This window comes from Lampris incognitus, chromosome 14, assembly GCF_029633865.1.
Source record: "Lampris incognitus isolate fLamInc1 chromosome 14, fLamInc1.hap2, whole genome shotgun sequence".
In the NCBI taxonomy this organism is placed as follows: Eukaryota; Metazoa; Chordata; class Actinopteri; order Lampriformes; family Lampridae; genus Lampris; species Lampris incognitus.
The window spans coordinates 6,736,162-6,752,485 of record NC_079224.1 but is presented as its reverse complement, the minus strand read 5'-3'; the positions used below and the strand labels follow the sequence as shown (position 1 = coordinate 6,752,485).

At 50.3% G+C, this 16,324-nt stretch overlaps 1 protein-coding gene across 1 annotated transcript in view; it reads left to right on the top strand.

The window, feature by feature from the left end:
* Positions 1-10,450, top strand: part of kctd1 (potassium channel tetramerization domain containing 1) — a 26,296-nt gene extending 15,846 nt beyond the window's left edge. The window contains exons 2-5 of the mRNA XM_056293319.1: positions 37-215; positions 1,566-1,710; positions 3,646-3,951; positions 8,594-10,450. Coding sequence (XP_056149294.1) covers positions 52-215; positions 1,566-1,710; positions 3,646-3,951; positions 8,594-8,755 — 777 coding nt within the window. The 5' untranslated portion in view covers positions 37-51 and the 3' untranslated portion in view covers positions 8,756-10,450. The remainder of the gene's footprint in view (positions 1-36; positions 216-1,565; positions 1,711-3,645; positions 3,952-8,593) is intronic.
* The last annotated feature ends 5,874 nt before the right edge of the window (positions 10,451-16,324 follow it).

The window sequence follows — 16,324 nt, the reverse complement described above, 5'->3', positions numbered from 1 at the left end:
GTGTTTCCTCCCTCCCCTGACTTGTGTGTTTAACAGGACAGTCGCTGCAGCATGTCAAGACCCATGATCACCCGCTCCCCCGCCTCCCCCCTGAGTAACCAGGGCATCCCAACGCCCGCCCAGCTCACCAAGTCCAACGCCCCCGTGCACATCGCTGTGGGGGGACACATGTACACCAGCAGTCTGGCCACCTTAACGAAGTACCCCGAGTCCAGGTAAGTCTGCTGCTGCTGCTCTCGGAGCCGTCGCTGTGCTGCAGCACCTCTGTTTTCCTCGTGTTCCAAGTGGCCTTGGGCTTTATTTATTTGTTTGTTTGTTTGTTTATTTGTTTAGGTTGTGTAATGACTATATCCAGACTGGCATTTGAGTATGGGGTTTGAAAATTGCTGGTGATTCAGACTCTGATAGGGACTTGATCTACCCAAGCCCAGATGTGTTCCTCTGTATTAGACCCCCGCCCCCCCGATTAATGCCCTCCTCTGACAGCACATGGAAATGTCAGATGTCCTCCAGTCACTAAAATAAGAAAGACCAAAACAACCGCCATGCGTAAATCCGGTAGAGACGGCTGGAATTTACCACCTACTTCCGGTTTCACTGAGCTTGGACCACCATGTCCACCAAAGCCTGTGACGTCATCTGCGTCAGACGTCATCCGACAGAACAAAAATGGCTCCTTCCGACTTGCAGCCCGCCGTTATTTTGAGCGGGTAAACAATTTGCAGGGGGGCTTCCGGTCCAGAACGCAGCACGCAGACAAAAGCGGCTCACTTATTCTGACAGATGTCGCGGCAGCAGCAAAGGGCTAAAGGGCACAGGGGCCATCTGGAGGCTGGGAGGCCGCACTGTTGCCCCGGACCTCAGCCCTGAGGACGGCGGCCCGCCTCCGGCACCTCGCAACCAGCTGGCCCTGACCTCCCCGTCGCACTGCCTTCGTCTCCCACGTCTATCTCCCACCCTCACCCCTTCTGTTTTCTTTGTTTTGCTGTTTTCTTTGTTTTACGCGCTTTGACATTTTCTCTTCGTTGAAAAAAAATGATAAAAATGTTGTTATATCTTTATTTTGTTTTTTTTTTCGTTTTGTTTCTCCACCTCTGTGTCCTGTGTTTTCGGTCTGGATGATGTGTGCGTTGAGCTCAGTAATGTGTACGTGCCTGAGCAAAGGTGCGGAAAAACACCTTTTAGACTCGCTGGAGTCACTTGAGTCACACCTCTCCGCACATGGGCCCCCAACTCACTGTATCCATAGGTGTTCATTCTCTCTCTCTCTCTCTCTCTCTCTCTCTCTCTCTCTCTCTCTCTCTCTCTCTCTCTCTCTCTCTCTCTCTCTCTCTCTCTCTCTCTCTCTCTCTCTCTCTCTCTCCAGAGTGCGGTTATATGTGACATCTTGATCCAGTGTCAGAACACAGATCAAGTTCCATGTTGGACACTTGTCCTTTACCGTGATCTACAAATACAAGATTTTCAATTGTGACACAGTATATCTGTCTCTTCCACCTCTCCCCCTCCCTTTTCTAACCAATCTCCCACCAACACCACACCCCCCCCCCTCTCTCTGTGGGTAGAATCGGTCGTCTCTTTGATGGCACAGAGCCCATAGTCCTGGACAGCCTGAAGCAGCACTACTTCATTGACAGGGATGGACACATGTTCCGCTACATCCTCAACTTCCTCAGGACGTCCAAGCTCCTCATCCCAGACAACTTCAAAGTGAGTGGATGACTATCCCCCCCCCCCCCAAAAAAAAAAACTGTAAAGTCCCATCACCCAGTCAGCGCGTTTCTCCGATTTCGCACATACAATGAATGCTGACGGCCGCAGAACGCCCATGGCCTCTGGTCCGCCTCGGACTAGTGGAAATGCTCTCCCTGCTGAAAAAATAGTGGTTCTGTTCTGTGTGCGAACAAAGCTCAGTGATTATGGAGTTTAACGTAGCTGTTTCCCCCCGCGTGAGCTCGGCTGTTTGAGGGGAACACGGCAAGCATGCCGCTCGACCGGATAAAAGCATCGGTAGGGAAGTTGCATAGCTAGCTAGACGTACGCACAGACTGATCACACAGGGTGTGTGAGGTTTCTCCCGTGGCGTATCGAGCTTCTAACAGCAAGTGTCCAGCAGACACGGCCCGAGTCCTCGCTGTATGTGACACATTTCCATCCTGTTGTTTTTCTCTTATGTGTCATTTAGTCCGTAATTACTAAACTTGCCCCGGGAGAAAACAAATAATCACATCATCTGATGGACTGTCCACAGTGTGACTCAATCAGTGGAAAGTATGTCAGCTAAAATAAGCAAAGACAAAAGACAGGCTCAAGTTCAGGCTGAGGCCAGATTCACATCGGGCCGATTGTGAGAGGAGTACGGGAAAGTGGGGATGCGGTGTGATTTAGGCCCTGCAGTGGCCTGCTCGTCTGTGCTGCGCGGCCCTGTGTTAGACGTCATGCTACATCTCCTCTTCGCTGCGTCTTGGTCATTTTGCTGAATGGTGGGCTGGCCGGGCTTTACTGCTTTACTGCTTGCTCGTGTAGAATAATGCTTCTCCCCAGCCTTTTTGGTTTTTTTTGTGGGCCAAAATAAGGGGGAAAAATACTGATTTTGAAATCTCTGCACTAACATATCAAAATGTATAATGTTTTACTAATATTCTTTAATTTGGTTTACCTTACAATACAGGGGTCCCGGAAAAGGTTTTGCCAACAGATGCATAGGCCGTATTTTGTGATACATACATTATGATGCATTTTTTAAAATATAGTTCTGTGATTATAATGGCTTTTTTTTAATACCCAAGCTCGTGTCAGCAGGAAAGCTAAGTAGACACTATGAGCCTTCAAAATGCTGTTTAAACACTATGTCATTCTGTCTGGCATGCCCATTTTAGACATGCATTCAATGCATATCATGTAAACTGGGGGAAAACAAGTAGATTTAGGTCATCAAAGTGCTTGAATTCCAAGTCATGAATTCACTTCCTCACACATGAAAGTCCATCCTTCACTTGTTTCAGGAACTTGGTTGAGGTATCAGAACTATCCCCTTGTCACACTGCAGTTGAACAGCTTGACAGCTACGACACTCCCCTCACTCAGTTCTTCATCCTCGTTAAAAATGTAAGAGGTCATGCCCGCACGTGTTTGTGCTCTGGCGTCATGATTTGAAATCTGCGAACTCTGCCTTTCACGAGGGGAGACGGAAGTGATTCTTTTAGAAACATCTGGATGTTGACTTAGGTGGCGCATTGTTGGTCCAGCTGGTATAGTGGAGTATTGACGTGAGATGATGATGATGATGATGATGATGATGCAGTATGGCCTTCAGAGAACCAAGACTAGCTTGGAGATGTCGTCATGCGTTGAATTAACTCAGAAGTACATATTAGGAAGTGAGCTGTCACGCATTTTTGAATATTTTTCTTGCTTGAATTTACATCTGAGATGGTCGCCGTAGTTGGACGCGCCCAAAAGTTTTTTGTTTTTCTTTTAGGGAGGTGTTCCTTATCCGATGCGAGGGTCTAAGGACAGGATGTTGTGTTGCTGTAAAGCCCCTTGAGACGAAATTGTGTTTTGTGATATTAAGCTATACAGATAAAATTGACTTGACTTCCGTGCTCCCTAACCTGCTGGCGTGCTTGGTGCTGCCCCCTGCAGGACTACAGCTTGCTGTACGAGGAGGCGCGGTACTTCCAGCTGCAGCCCATGCTGGCTGAGCTGGAGCGCTGGCGCCAGGACCGGGAACTTAGCCGGGTGTCGCGTCCCTGTGAGTGCCTGGTGGTGCGTGTCGCACCCGACCTGGGCGAGAGGATCACACTAAGCGGCGACAAGGCCCTCATTGAGGACGTGTTTCCGGAGATCGGCGACGTCATGTGCAACTCTGTCAACGCCGGCTGGAATCACGACTCCACCCACGTCATCCGCTTCCCGCTCAACGGATACTGCCACCTCAACTCTGTGCAGGTACTGGGACTGGCTGCGACCCGTTTACACGTTATATCAACACACACTGTGCTCCACACCTCTTAATATATATATATATATATATATTGGGATTCAAAAAGATATGCAAAACAGGGGCGTAGGGTGGTGTACCGGTCTATTCCGTTGCCTACCAACGCGGGGATCACCGGTTCGAATCCCCGTGTTACCTCCGGCTTGGTCGGGCCTCCCTAGAGACACAATTGGCCGTGTCTCTAGGGAGCCGGATGTGGGTTTGTGTCCTGGTCGCTGCGCTAGCGCCTCCTCTAGTCGGTCGAGGTGCCTGTTCCGGGGGGGAGGGGGAAATAGCGTGATCCTCCCACGCGCTATGTCCCCCTGGTGAAACTCCTCACTGTCAGGTGAAAAGACTCCACATGTATGGGAGGAGGCATGTGGTAGTCTGCAGCCCTCCCCGGATCGGCAGAGGGGGCGGAGCGGAGACCAGGATGGCTCGGCGGAGTGGGATAATTGGCCAAGTACAATTGGGGGAAAAGAGAGGGGGGGTGGGGGTTATGTAAAACAACCTTCTCCTGTTCTGTTTTTGCACAACCCTTTCTCATCAGAAAGATTGACTGAGGTGATAATCCGTCCATTTGACTTGCTTTCATCTCGTGTTTTATTCTGTTGCTTCAGAGTTGCTCTGATCTCTGATAGGGGAGTGGAGGAGACGATCTAATCTTCTTCTAATCTAATCATAAAAAAGCCTTGCAGAGAAAATATAATCTTTGATTTGTTCAAAGCACGGGATTAGCGAGCCGTCATTATAATAAGTCTACAATTAAGTCTACAACGATCTTGTGCTGCAGCCTGGCAGAAATCAGGGTCTCTACCCTCCGACTTCGTGTCTCCGGTTAGCGGACTTGTTTGTCCGCCACCAGTCACCCTCTGTGTCCTGTGCAAATTCAAAGGCAATCAAACACCGGCTAGCGTACCTACAAAAATAGAAGGAAGCACATCGTCCGTGGAGGTCTGAGCCCGGGATGATGGCCGAGCAATGCTGCACTTGGGGAGCGCGGCGCTGCTGCGGCGTAGCTACGACTTTCCAAGTAGATTTTGCATGCTAACTCAAAGTCCTGAGTGAGGTTTCTTTATATGTATTTGTTTTTGTAGGCCCGGGCAGGAAGGCATCATATCAGAACCCGTTTCAGTCCAGAGGAAGAAAAAAAAAATCCTTGATTTATCTGCCAAAGAAGGAAGGAAGGCGTCGTATTAGACGAGGTGCTTTGTGCCATATGGTACCGCCGCAAGATTTCCTCCCAGGCTTAACAAAACCTTGCTCGGTCTAGAATAACAGCAACATCTTGAGGCAGTTTGGATTAGTCCTGGCACAGAGCTGCAAACAAACTGGAATGGAGCACAGAGGAGAGGTGTGCTTGCAGGAGGCCTCTTCTGCGGCTGCGGCTGCTGCACACACTTTGTCGTATGCTTGGAAAATGTATTTCGGAGGCGTTCAGAGACCCCGGCACTTTAAAACTATAAATACAGCCATTCAGCGTAAGCGTGCCGCAGGGGCCTTTGGAAATGTTTCTGGTGTGTGTGAAATCTGGAGGTCATCTTGTATTTGCTGTGATTATGTCTCCTGCTTCTCGGCCGTGCTTCCTTACGTACGAGGAGTCCGAGCAAGAAGAGCCTCGCTCTCCACGTCTGCTGGAAGAAGGAGCAGCCCCCTAACCAAGACGTCTGCAGTGCTTCTGAGGGTCCTCAAAACCAGCGACTTGTCGTTGTCTCGGCCATAATTCCCCGAGTCGGTACTGAGAGACGGACGTCGACAAATGAGAGCAGAGACGAGCTCTGTGCAACGGACTCTGCAACAACTTGGGAGCGTCTCTGAGGACGTCAAACCGGCACATCATTCCCAAAAACACACAACAAACGGCGAAGCTTTCTCTCTGAAGTGTGTGCATGTGTGTGAGTTGGAGAGAGAGAGAGGGAGAGAGAGAGAGAGAGGGAGAGAGAGAGGGAGAGGGAGAGAGGCAGTGAACACACTCCCTGGCAGGTTGTCCCCCAGGCAGGGCCCATAATCCTGTTTGGTTATTAAAGCGCGCCGGCGGTGGATGCTGTATCTGCGGCTAATGGAGGCAGGGTGGGGGCTTTGTGGGGGCAGAGAGAGCTGCCAGCAGTTGGGGGACCTTTGTAGTTTTGGCGGAGGCTTGAGCCCGGGGCTAGGGGGAGAAAATGGGAGGGGGGGAGGGGGGGGAAGTTGCCGAGCAGCCCACACCAAGCCAAGTGGCAGAGAGAAAGGCTGCCTGCTCCCTGGGGCCTCTTCGATGGAATGTGATCCTACAGCCCCCCCTCCCCTCCTCCAACTCAATCCCTCCATCCACCCCCCACCCACCTCCAGGCGTGTCTATAGATGTCTGCAAGGCTGCAGATTCAGGAGCAGCTTTGCTCACAAACACACAACACACATATACATGTATATATACATATATATACACACACACAACACACATATACGTGTGTGTGTATATATATATATATATATATATATATATACAGCTCACATATACGTGTATATATACATATATATATACACACAACACGCATATACGTGTGTATATATACATATATATACATACACAACACGCATATACGTGTATATATACATACATATACACACAACACGCATATACGTGTATATATACATATATATATACACACACAACACACATATATGTGTATATATACATATACACTCACCGGCCACTTTATTAGGCACACCTGTCCAACTGCTCGTTAACGCAAATGTCTAATCAGCCAATCACATGGCAGCAACTCAATGCATTTAGGCATGTAGACATGGTCAAGACGATCTGCTGCAGTTCAAACCGAGCATCAGAATGGGGAAGAAAGGTGATTTAAGTGACTTTGAACGTGGCATGGTTGTTGGTGCCAGACGGGCTGGTCTGAGTATTTCAGAAACTGCTGATCTACTGGGATTTTCACGCACAACCATCTCTAGGGTTTACAGAGAATGGTCCGAAAAAAAGAAAATATCTAGTGAGCGGCAGTTCTGTGGGCGAAAATGCCTTGTTGATGCCAGAGGTCAGAGGAGAATGGCCAGACTGGTTCGAGCTGACAGAAAGGCAACAGTAACTCAAATAACCACTCATTACAACCGAGGAATGCAGAAGAGCATCTCTGAACGCACAACACGTCGAACCTTGAGGCAGATGGGCTACAGCAGCAGAAGACCACACCGGGTGCCACTCCTGTCAGCTAAGAACAGGAAACTGAGGCTACAATTCACACAGGCTCACCAAAATTGGACAATAGAAGATTGGAAAAACGTTGCCTGGTCTGATGAGTCTCGATTTCTGCTGCGACATTCGGATGGCAGGGTCAGAATTTGGCGTCAACAACATGAAAGCATGGATCCATCCTGCCTTGTATCAACGGTTCAGGCTGGTGGTGGTGGTGTAATGGTGTGGGGGATATTTTCTTGGCACACTTTGGGCCCCTTAGTACCAATTGAGCATCGTGTGAACGCCACAGCCTAGCTGAGTATTGTTGCTGACCATGTCCATCCCTTTATGACCACAGTGTTCCCATCTTCTGACGGCTACTTCCAGCAGGATAACGCGCCATGTCATAAAGCTGGAATCATCTCAGACTGGTTTCTTGAACATGACAATGAGTTCACTGTACTCAAATGGCCTCCACAGTCACCAGATCTCAATCCAATAGAGCACCTTTGGGATGTGGTGGACCGGGAGATTCGCATCATGGATGTGCAGCCGACAAATCTGCAGCAACTGCGTGATGCTATCATGTCAATATGGACCAAACTCTCTGAGGAATGTTTCCAGTACCTTGTTGAATCTATGCCACGAAGGATTAAGGCAGTTCTGAAGGCAAAAGGGGGTCCAACCCGGTACTAGCAAGGTGTACCTAATAAAGTGGCCAGTGAGTGTTTATACACACACGACACACATATACGTGTGTATGTATATATATATATATATATATATATATATACATACACACACACACACACACACCAACACACCGCACGACAATGAGAATGAGGCGACTGTGCAGGATTCTTGGGTTTGTTAGGGGAGGCGCGAGCCTAAATTAGCTTTTCTATCCCCTCTCCATTCATCTGCATCTTTTGGACCGTCTTCACGTCCAGATGTTTCGTCACGGACCACGTGACGCCACATCTCAGTTCCTCCGCTCTTTCCAAATCGACACGACATAGGTTCACCTAAGTCGTCCACTGCAGCGGGACCGGGGGAGCCGGGGACGGGGTCCAGGCGCCTCCCGCCAGGCAGGCAGGCAGGAGGTGGAGGAGGAGGAGGAGTGTGAATACCAGCCGGTAGTGGCTCTGTTCATGATTTAGGTGCGTGCTGAGAGGAAGGCCTCCCAGAATAGTTTTGACTCCGTCTTGGCTCGGAAGCCATTTTTTTTTGCTCCGTCGGGTGAAGTTAAGGGGTTGCCAGTTTGATGTTGTCTGACAACGGAAATAAATAATTCCTGCTGGTCCCTGTAGTGAGAGTGTTAACTCATTCTGCTGTTCCCCCTTTCTGCTCGCTGTTAACAAGTGCTGTCGATGTGTCTCCCCCACCCACCCACCCCCCCCCCTCTCTCTCTCTCTCTCTCTCTCTCTCTCTCCACCCAGGTTCTGGAGCGTCTGCAGCAGCGCGGCTTCGAGATCGCCGGCTCGTGTGGGGGGGGCGTGGACTCATCCCAGTTTAGCGAGTACGTCCTGCGGCGGGAACTGAGGAGGACGGGTCAGCGAGGCCCCAATTCGAACAGGATAAAACAGGAGCAGCTGGACTAGAGACCTCCCGAGCACTAGGAGGCGCTAGACTTTTTCTGTGGCAGCCAAACGCTCGATCGCAGCAGAGCTTTGTGGACTCTGTCTTTGTTTGTTTCCTTGTCGATGTTTTTTTTCTTTCTTAATAACCATCTAAATAAAAAAAAAGGTGCACAAGAGGATTTTTTTTTCTTTTTGCCATGAGAAGACACAAGACATTTGATAAGTTTGAGATCTCAAGGACATTTGTGATTGTCTAGCCCCTATAAACCCGTTTAAAAAAAGAAAAGAAAAGCATTTATATACGTATGCTGGATGTCCAAATAAAGTTTGTTTTAAAACTTGGAACCTACATTAGGTTGAATATGATTTTTTTTATCCCCCACATAGAAATTAAAAGTATTTGATTGCTCGTGCAGGATCTTGCGCAGCCTTTTCCCCAGCGACTTGATTCTGTATGCCCGCGCGAGCACACTGGCCCGGTCCCGGTTATAACGGCTTATGCTCGGTCGCTCCCGCCAAACCCGAAAAGCGACTTTTCGCCTCGCGTTACTCGCGCGAGTTTAGCCGCGGGATCGAGTACGCGAACCCGCGACGATCAGCCCGTCCTCCCATTTTTTTTTGACTCAACGGGACGTCGGTGACGTCAGCAGAGTCTCGACGCTGATTGGCTTTCGCGACACTGAATATTTTCAACTCGCGTGGCCCCGCGCGAAGATTCGCAGCTTTGACTTTAGGCGTCATCCCCCGCGCGCGAAACGAAGGCTTCGCGTTTGGCGCGACTGGACGCGACATAACGGCTCCGCCATGTTGGAGGACCGCTACACCTTAGCAAGCGCCGTTTACACCGACCGTTCCCGTTCTCAGCGCAGCAATTAACCGCGGTAACATGTAGAACCAGGGCAGCTGCTCTGTAGGAACCGGACCCCGTCCTCTCTGCCTGTTTAGAAAGCGTTTAGCACCGCGCAGCGAGAGAGCAACACGGTGTTCTCCGCCGTCCTCCAACATGGCGGACGTGTCGCGGTCACGTGACGTGTGACGTCATAAGAGAGCGCCTCGCTCCGGCCCGGGAAAGGTCACCGTGGTGTGTGTACAGTATATGGAATGTCTCAGCTGTCGTGACCAATGAATTTCAGCGCAGCAGGATATCACTTCTTCTATTGTTTATGTTCGTGACTACAAGGATGTTGACTGTTGTGACGCCGATGAGGTGGTTTTACTCTAACGGAAGGTTATTTCAATGAATTATGCTATAGAATATAATTCACGTTAATATCAAACATTTTTGTCATAGAACATCCCATACTTGGAAAAATAACGAGATTTAATGGATTATTACGTCACGCCATTTGCCTCATCGGGGGGGATGTGAACTACCGACCCCTTTGTATTTCCCTGGTTACTATTGTTTAATTGGATCTCACTGAATAAGCAACTGTAAATGCTATCTGTCCTTGTATGTGTTTGTGTTTTGTTTCTGTTTTTGTTTTTTTTTACATCGAATCTTTTTTAAAATGAATCTGTTGCCTCAGATATGACTGAACAGGTTGAAGTTTACTGTACTATCCAGTCCCAGTTCCCTTTTACCACATGTTCATATGAAGTTGGATTATAAAGTATTTCTAACATTACTGACCCACCTACGCTCCCTAGATTTGAGTAAAAAAAAAGGAATGTAGCGCAAAAAAAAAAGAAAAGTGAAATAAATCTTCGACTGAAGTTTGTTATTGTGGCTTCCCACTGATTATCTTCATACTGCTTGTCCTGCCTGGGCTGTGCTGACGTCACACGTGTCTCAGAAACGGGTGTCCGGGGCGTCCGGGGGGGGGGCGTGGCGGTCTGCCTTCCAACGCAGAGGGGGCGGAGCAGCGACCGGGACGGCTCGGGGGAGTGGGGGTAATTGGCCAAGAACAACTGAGGAGAAAAAGGGGGGGGGGAATAAAACAAAAAGAAAAAATAAACGTGAGTCTATCATCACCACCATCATCATCATCACCATCATCATCAGAACTTACATCACCTCTGGTTTAGGGTTAGATATCAGTCAGCAACGTTTCACCCAGAATGAAAGGGTATTGATCCGGTATTGATCCAGTATTGCAGTATTTATGCAGCCTCTCTGCCCGCGCATGACTGCTTGTCTGCGGACGACCTGCCTTGCAGAGAGCCGGGCTTGCTCCGCAGGCTGCGGCTCCTCGGCAGGCGGATTAACGCTGCTCCGTCGCTGACTAGATGGAGCATTCCTTACTTAGTTAGGCTGAATAAAGCCGACTTCTCCACGCAAGTCCTGTCAGTTGTGCTTCCACATATACCTGCAGGGCCCGAAATCTAAAGTGAAATCCCGCACGGAGCCCTGTCGTCTTGTCTTCATCCCTCTTGGCAGAATCTCCACTTTCTGTGGCTATCTACAGTTTCTACTGAGCTGTATGTCCCCCTTTCAGCCTCTCTGCCCTACATTCCCCTTTGACTGACTGTTCCTCTCACGGGCTGCAGGCGCAACTGTGAGCTGTGCACAGCAAGGCACGCTTTCAGTCATGCAATTACGCTTGCATTGTCCACGCAATATGGAATAATTCATTAACGAACATATTTCAATGCCTTTTTGTCTGCTGGGTCCACGCACACACACACACACAGCCTACTTTGGGAATGGACCCCCAACACGTATACTTAACCCTAATTATTCTGAAACAACAACAGAAATTGACTCATTGCAATTACTATGATTAGCATATTGTAACGTGCAATGGATAAGAAGACACGCTGGCCGCTGGCGGGCGGGTCTGACCCTTTAGTCGAGCGGTTAGCAATGTCTCCTGCGGTGCGGGCGATACGGGTTCGCGTCCCGGCCGCGGCACTTACTGTGGTCGCGTTGTCCCCCGAATTCGCTACAATGTATTTGCCATATAGTTTCCAAACTATAATGACTGACGTTCACACGGGGTAACTGCGGTCCACCAAACCCAGTGGAGGTAGAAATGCAAAATAGTAGAAATATCTTAACAAATCAGAGCACTTCTTGGAGTGTGTGTGTGTGTGTGTGTGTGTGTGTGTGTGTGTGTGTGTGTGTTGTTGATGATGATGATGTCTGGCGAGCACGTGTTATCTGTCCCATTCACAGCTGAAAGGTGGTTTTGTGCGACCTGTGTGGGGTTTTTCAGTTTCCACCTGCGGGGGATTGTGGGTATAATGAGGGTCTGTCCAGCCGCGTCCCCCCTCCCTTCCTGCATTCAGACCAGGCTGAGAAGGGATTAGAGATAGCCTGCTCTCAGGACACAGCCGGTCGGAGAAAAGATGAATGGTCTTTTTGACTCGCCTCACCAGTACCGGTGTGGGAAGATGGCGGCGCAAACTCACGTTTGCGGCGGCCTCACCCAGCACCGTCCATGCAGGGTCTTTGTCCACGTCTGAGTTTGTTTTGTCTTCGTTTGATGGCTGGGAGAGCTGGTGCTGGATGGGCTGGGAGAGCCTGGTCTGCCGCGTCCTGTGGGCCCAGGGACCACGGCCTTGCCTGGAGCTGCGACTGAGGAGGAAGCACCGAGGGCGGTCTGACAGGACGCGGAAGCGGGGCAGGCTAAGCTAACTGCTAGCTCATGCAGACAGGAAGTTCCGATAACCCCGAGGGCGGTCTGGCGGCGGCGTCGCCCGGCGTGGACTGTGGGGTTTTTGGTGTCGTCGTGTGGAGTGTGGGGAGGGGTGTCGAGGGTGTCTGGCCGGGAGAGCTGGCGCTGGATCGGCTGGGGGAGCTTGGTCTGCTGCATCCACGGCCCCTGCCTGGAGCTACGCCCGAGCATGGAAGCACCGAGGGCGGTCTGACAGGACGCGGAAGCGGGGCAGGCTAAGCTAACTGCTAGCCACATGCAGACCGCACAGCCCTCCTGGCTGGCATTCGCTCCCTTGGACAGTGATTTTTTATTTTTTGGATATATGTGTCAGTTAGTTAGTATGTGTGTTCTTGTAGTTCTTGCAGTTTTTGAATACGTATCTGTTTTCGTCTTTGTGCTGCACCGCTGTGGGCTGGGGGGGAACCACGTGTCGTTTCATTTCTTGTACTTTCGTACCACAGATAACGTGGTGCTAATATTACGACACTGACATCCAGTCCCGTATCAGGACAGCAGCGTTAAGCAGGCTAAAGCTAATTTGAGTTCTGTCTTTCTCCCTGGTCCATTTGTGGTCGTGTCTCTCCACTGCCTATTTTCAGCCCTCAGAAGGTGCAGTGGGGTCTGGAGATGCTAGCTGTGGCCATCTTTCCCTCTCTCAGGTCCCTGCTGGTGCTGCTGGACTCACTCACGTCCCATTCAGACCACCACCTCCCACTCACGTCCCATTCAGACCACCACCTCTCACTCACGTCCCATTCAGACCACCACCTCCCACTCACGTCCCATTCAGACCACCACCTCTCACTCACGTCCCATTCAGACCACCACCTCTCACTCACGTCCCATTAAGACCACCACCTCCCACTCACGTCCCATTCAGACCACCACCTCCCACTCACGTCCCATTCAGACCACCACCTCTCACTCACGTCCCATTCAGACCACCACCTCTCACTCACGTCCCATTCAGACCACCACCTCTCACTCACGTCCCATTCAGACCACCACCTCTCACTCACGTCCCATTCAGACCACCACCTCCCACTCACGTCCCATTCAGACCACCACCTCTCACTCACGTCCCATTCAGACCACCACCTCTCACTCACGTCCCATTCAGACCACCACCTCCCACTCACGTCCCATTCAGACCACCACCTCTCACTCACGTCCCATTCAGACCACCACCTCTCACTCAAGGCCCATTCAGACCACCACCTCTCGCTCACGTCCCATTCAGACCACCACCTCCCATTCACGTCCCATTCAGACCACCACCTCTCACTCACGTCCCATTCAGACCACCACCTCCCACTCACGTCCCATTCAGACCACCACCTCTCACTCACGTCCCATTCAGACCACCACCTCCCACTCACATCCCATTCAGACCACCACCTCTCACTCACGTCCCATTCAGACCACCACCTCTCACTCACGTCCCATTAAGACCACCACCTCCCACTCACGTCCCATTCAGACCGCCACCTCTCACTCACGTCCCATTCAGACCACCACCTCTCACTCACGTCCCATTCAGACCACCACCTCTCACTCACGTCCCATTCAGACCACCACCTCTCACTCACGTCCCATTCAGACCACCACCTCTCACTCACGTCCCATTCAGACCACCACCTCTCACTCACGTCCCATTCAGACCACCACCTCTCACTCACGTCCCATTCAGACCACCAGACTCTTCCAGAGTGCGCCATACTGCACACCGTGCTGCTCCCGGTGGTCGTCCTGGCTGAAAACACTGCTCAGCTCTCTACCACAGCCAGGCAGCCTGTCTTACTTTTTTGTCCCTGCTGCCTCGGCTCCTTCCTGGCTGTGTGGGCTGTAGGTGTTGCACTGCACCACACTGTGGGCGCTCTTACCTTTATTGAAAAAGCTGAAAAAGCCTCCGAGCCATTTTATGCCAGTGAGATAATTATAAATGTAACCTTTGGCAATAACGCAAAACACAACTCACATCTCCCTCTCTCTCTCCCTCTCTCTCTCTCTCTCTCAAACACACACACACACACACACACACACACACACACACACACACGCACACACACACACGCACACACACACTTCCTCTCTCTCACACTTTCTCAGCGTGGTTGCCTCCCCCCACCCCCTTCCGCCTCCCCTTCTTTCCAAGCCCCAGGAACTGATTTCAAATTTTCAAAGATTTCTCATACTGAGACTGGAGATTGAAGCCTCATAAATACCTTTATTACAATATAATGGCCACGTATTTCTAGCCATTATTTCTCGTGGAAATATCCCACTGCTTGATGAATGTTTCTGTAGTTTTTCCAGATTTGAACATTGCAGGACAAAGGACGGCCCGGTGGCCCGGTGGTTAGCGCTGTTGCCTCACAGCAAGAAGGTCCTGGGTTCGAACCCCGGGCCGTCCCGGGTCCTCTCTGTGTGGAGTTCGCATGTTCTCCCCGTGTCTGCGTGGGTTTCCTCCGGGTGCTCCGGTTTCCTCCCGCCATCAAAAAGACACGCATGTTAGGGTTAACACTCCTGCCTGTGCCCCTGAGCAAGGCAGTGGAAAGAAGAACTGCTGCGATACAATAGGGCGGGTTAAATGCAGAGAACTAATTCCCCATGGGAAATAATGAAGTACAGCTTATCTTATTCTCAATTAGACGTTTGCTTGTACTGTACGGTAATGTGATCCAGGCTGAGCCCCTTCAGTTTTTATTTGAAATTCAAACCAGGGCTGTGAGGTGACACTTCACTCAAAATAACAATAAGAGCAGCTCGGGACCTATATATATATGAGCTATTGGGCCGGGCCTAGTTTAGGATCCCAAAGAAGTGCAAAGGAGACACACACCTATTCACATGCATCCCCTTTTCTTAGTTTTTAGGTCATGGTACACGTGAATCAGAGTGACGTCATGGGTCAACTCTCCCGCCCGCCATTCCTGAAATGTTCCTTTTTGTACAAGTCCAAGTCGGCTTGCATCACACCGGTCCAGCTGTGCGATCGATTTGAATGCAGATGTGATGATGTTCTCGACTGAGCCACACAAGATGTGTTGGGTACCATCAGCTTTTTGTAGATTAATTAAATTATAATTATTTCGACATTTACCGACCTTGAACAAATGGCATGTGATGTTCAAAAAGGTTTTTCCATGAATGCGTTTTCTAATTCCTGAGACTCATGATTTGTTTTTTAATAACATTAACCAGAAGGGTTAATAATGTTATTAGAAGGACCGGAGGGTGTGCTCCAATTATGGGGCATCACACTGCTCAGCCTCCCTGAGATATTCGGCTCCAGAGTGCTGGAAAGGAGGCTCCGACCGACTGCCGAACCTCGGATCCAGGAGGAATAACGTGGATTCCGTCCTGGCTGTGGAACGACGGACCAACTCTTTACCCTTGCGGGTGTACTGAGGGGGTCATGGGCGTTTGACCAGCCAGTCTACATGTGTTCTGTGGACTTGGAGAAGGCTTACGACCGTGTACCCCGGGGCACTCTGTGGGGGCTACTGCGGGAGTATGGGGTACCGGGGCAGTTGCTACAAGCCATCCCGTCCTTGTACAACCAAAGTGAGGGCTGTCCACAGAGTCAAACACGTTTTCGGTGGGTGTCGGATTCCACCAGGGTTGTCCCTTGTCTCTGATTCTGTTTTTGATATTTGTGGAGAGGATTTCAAGCCAAGGTGAGGAGTGTGTCCATTTTGGGAACTTCAGGATTGCATCTCTACTCTTCGCAGATGATGTGGTTTTGTTGGTTTCATCAGAAAGCGACCTCCAGTACGCACTGGGGCGGTTTGCAGCTGAGTGTGAAATGGCCGGGATGAGAGTCAGCACCTCCAAGTCTGAGACCATGGTTCTCTACCGGGTTGGGGATGAGTTGTTGCCTCAAGTGAAGGAGTTCAAGTATCTCGGGGTCTTGTTCAAGAGTGAGGGTAGGATTGAGCGGGAGATTGACAGGCGGATTGGTGCAGCATCAGCAGTAATGCGGATG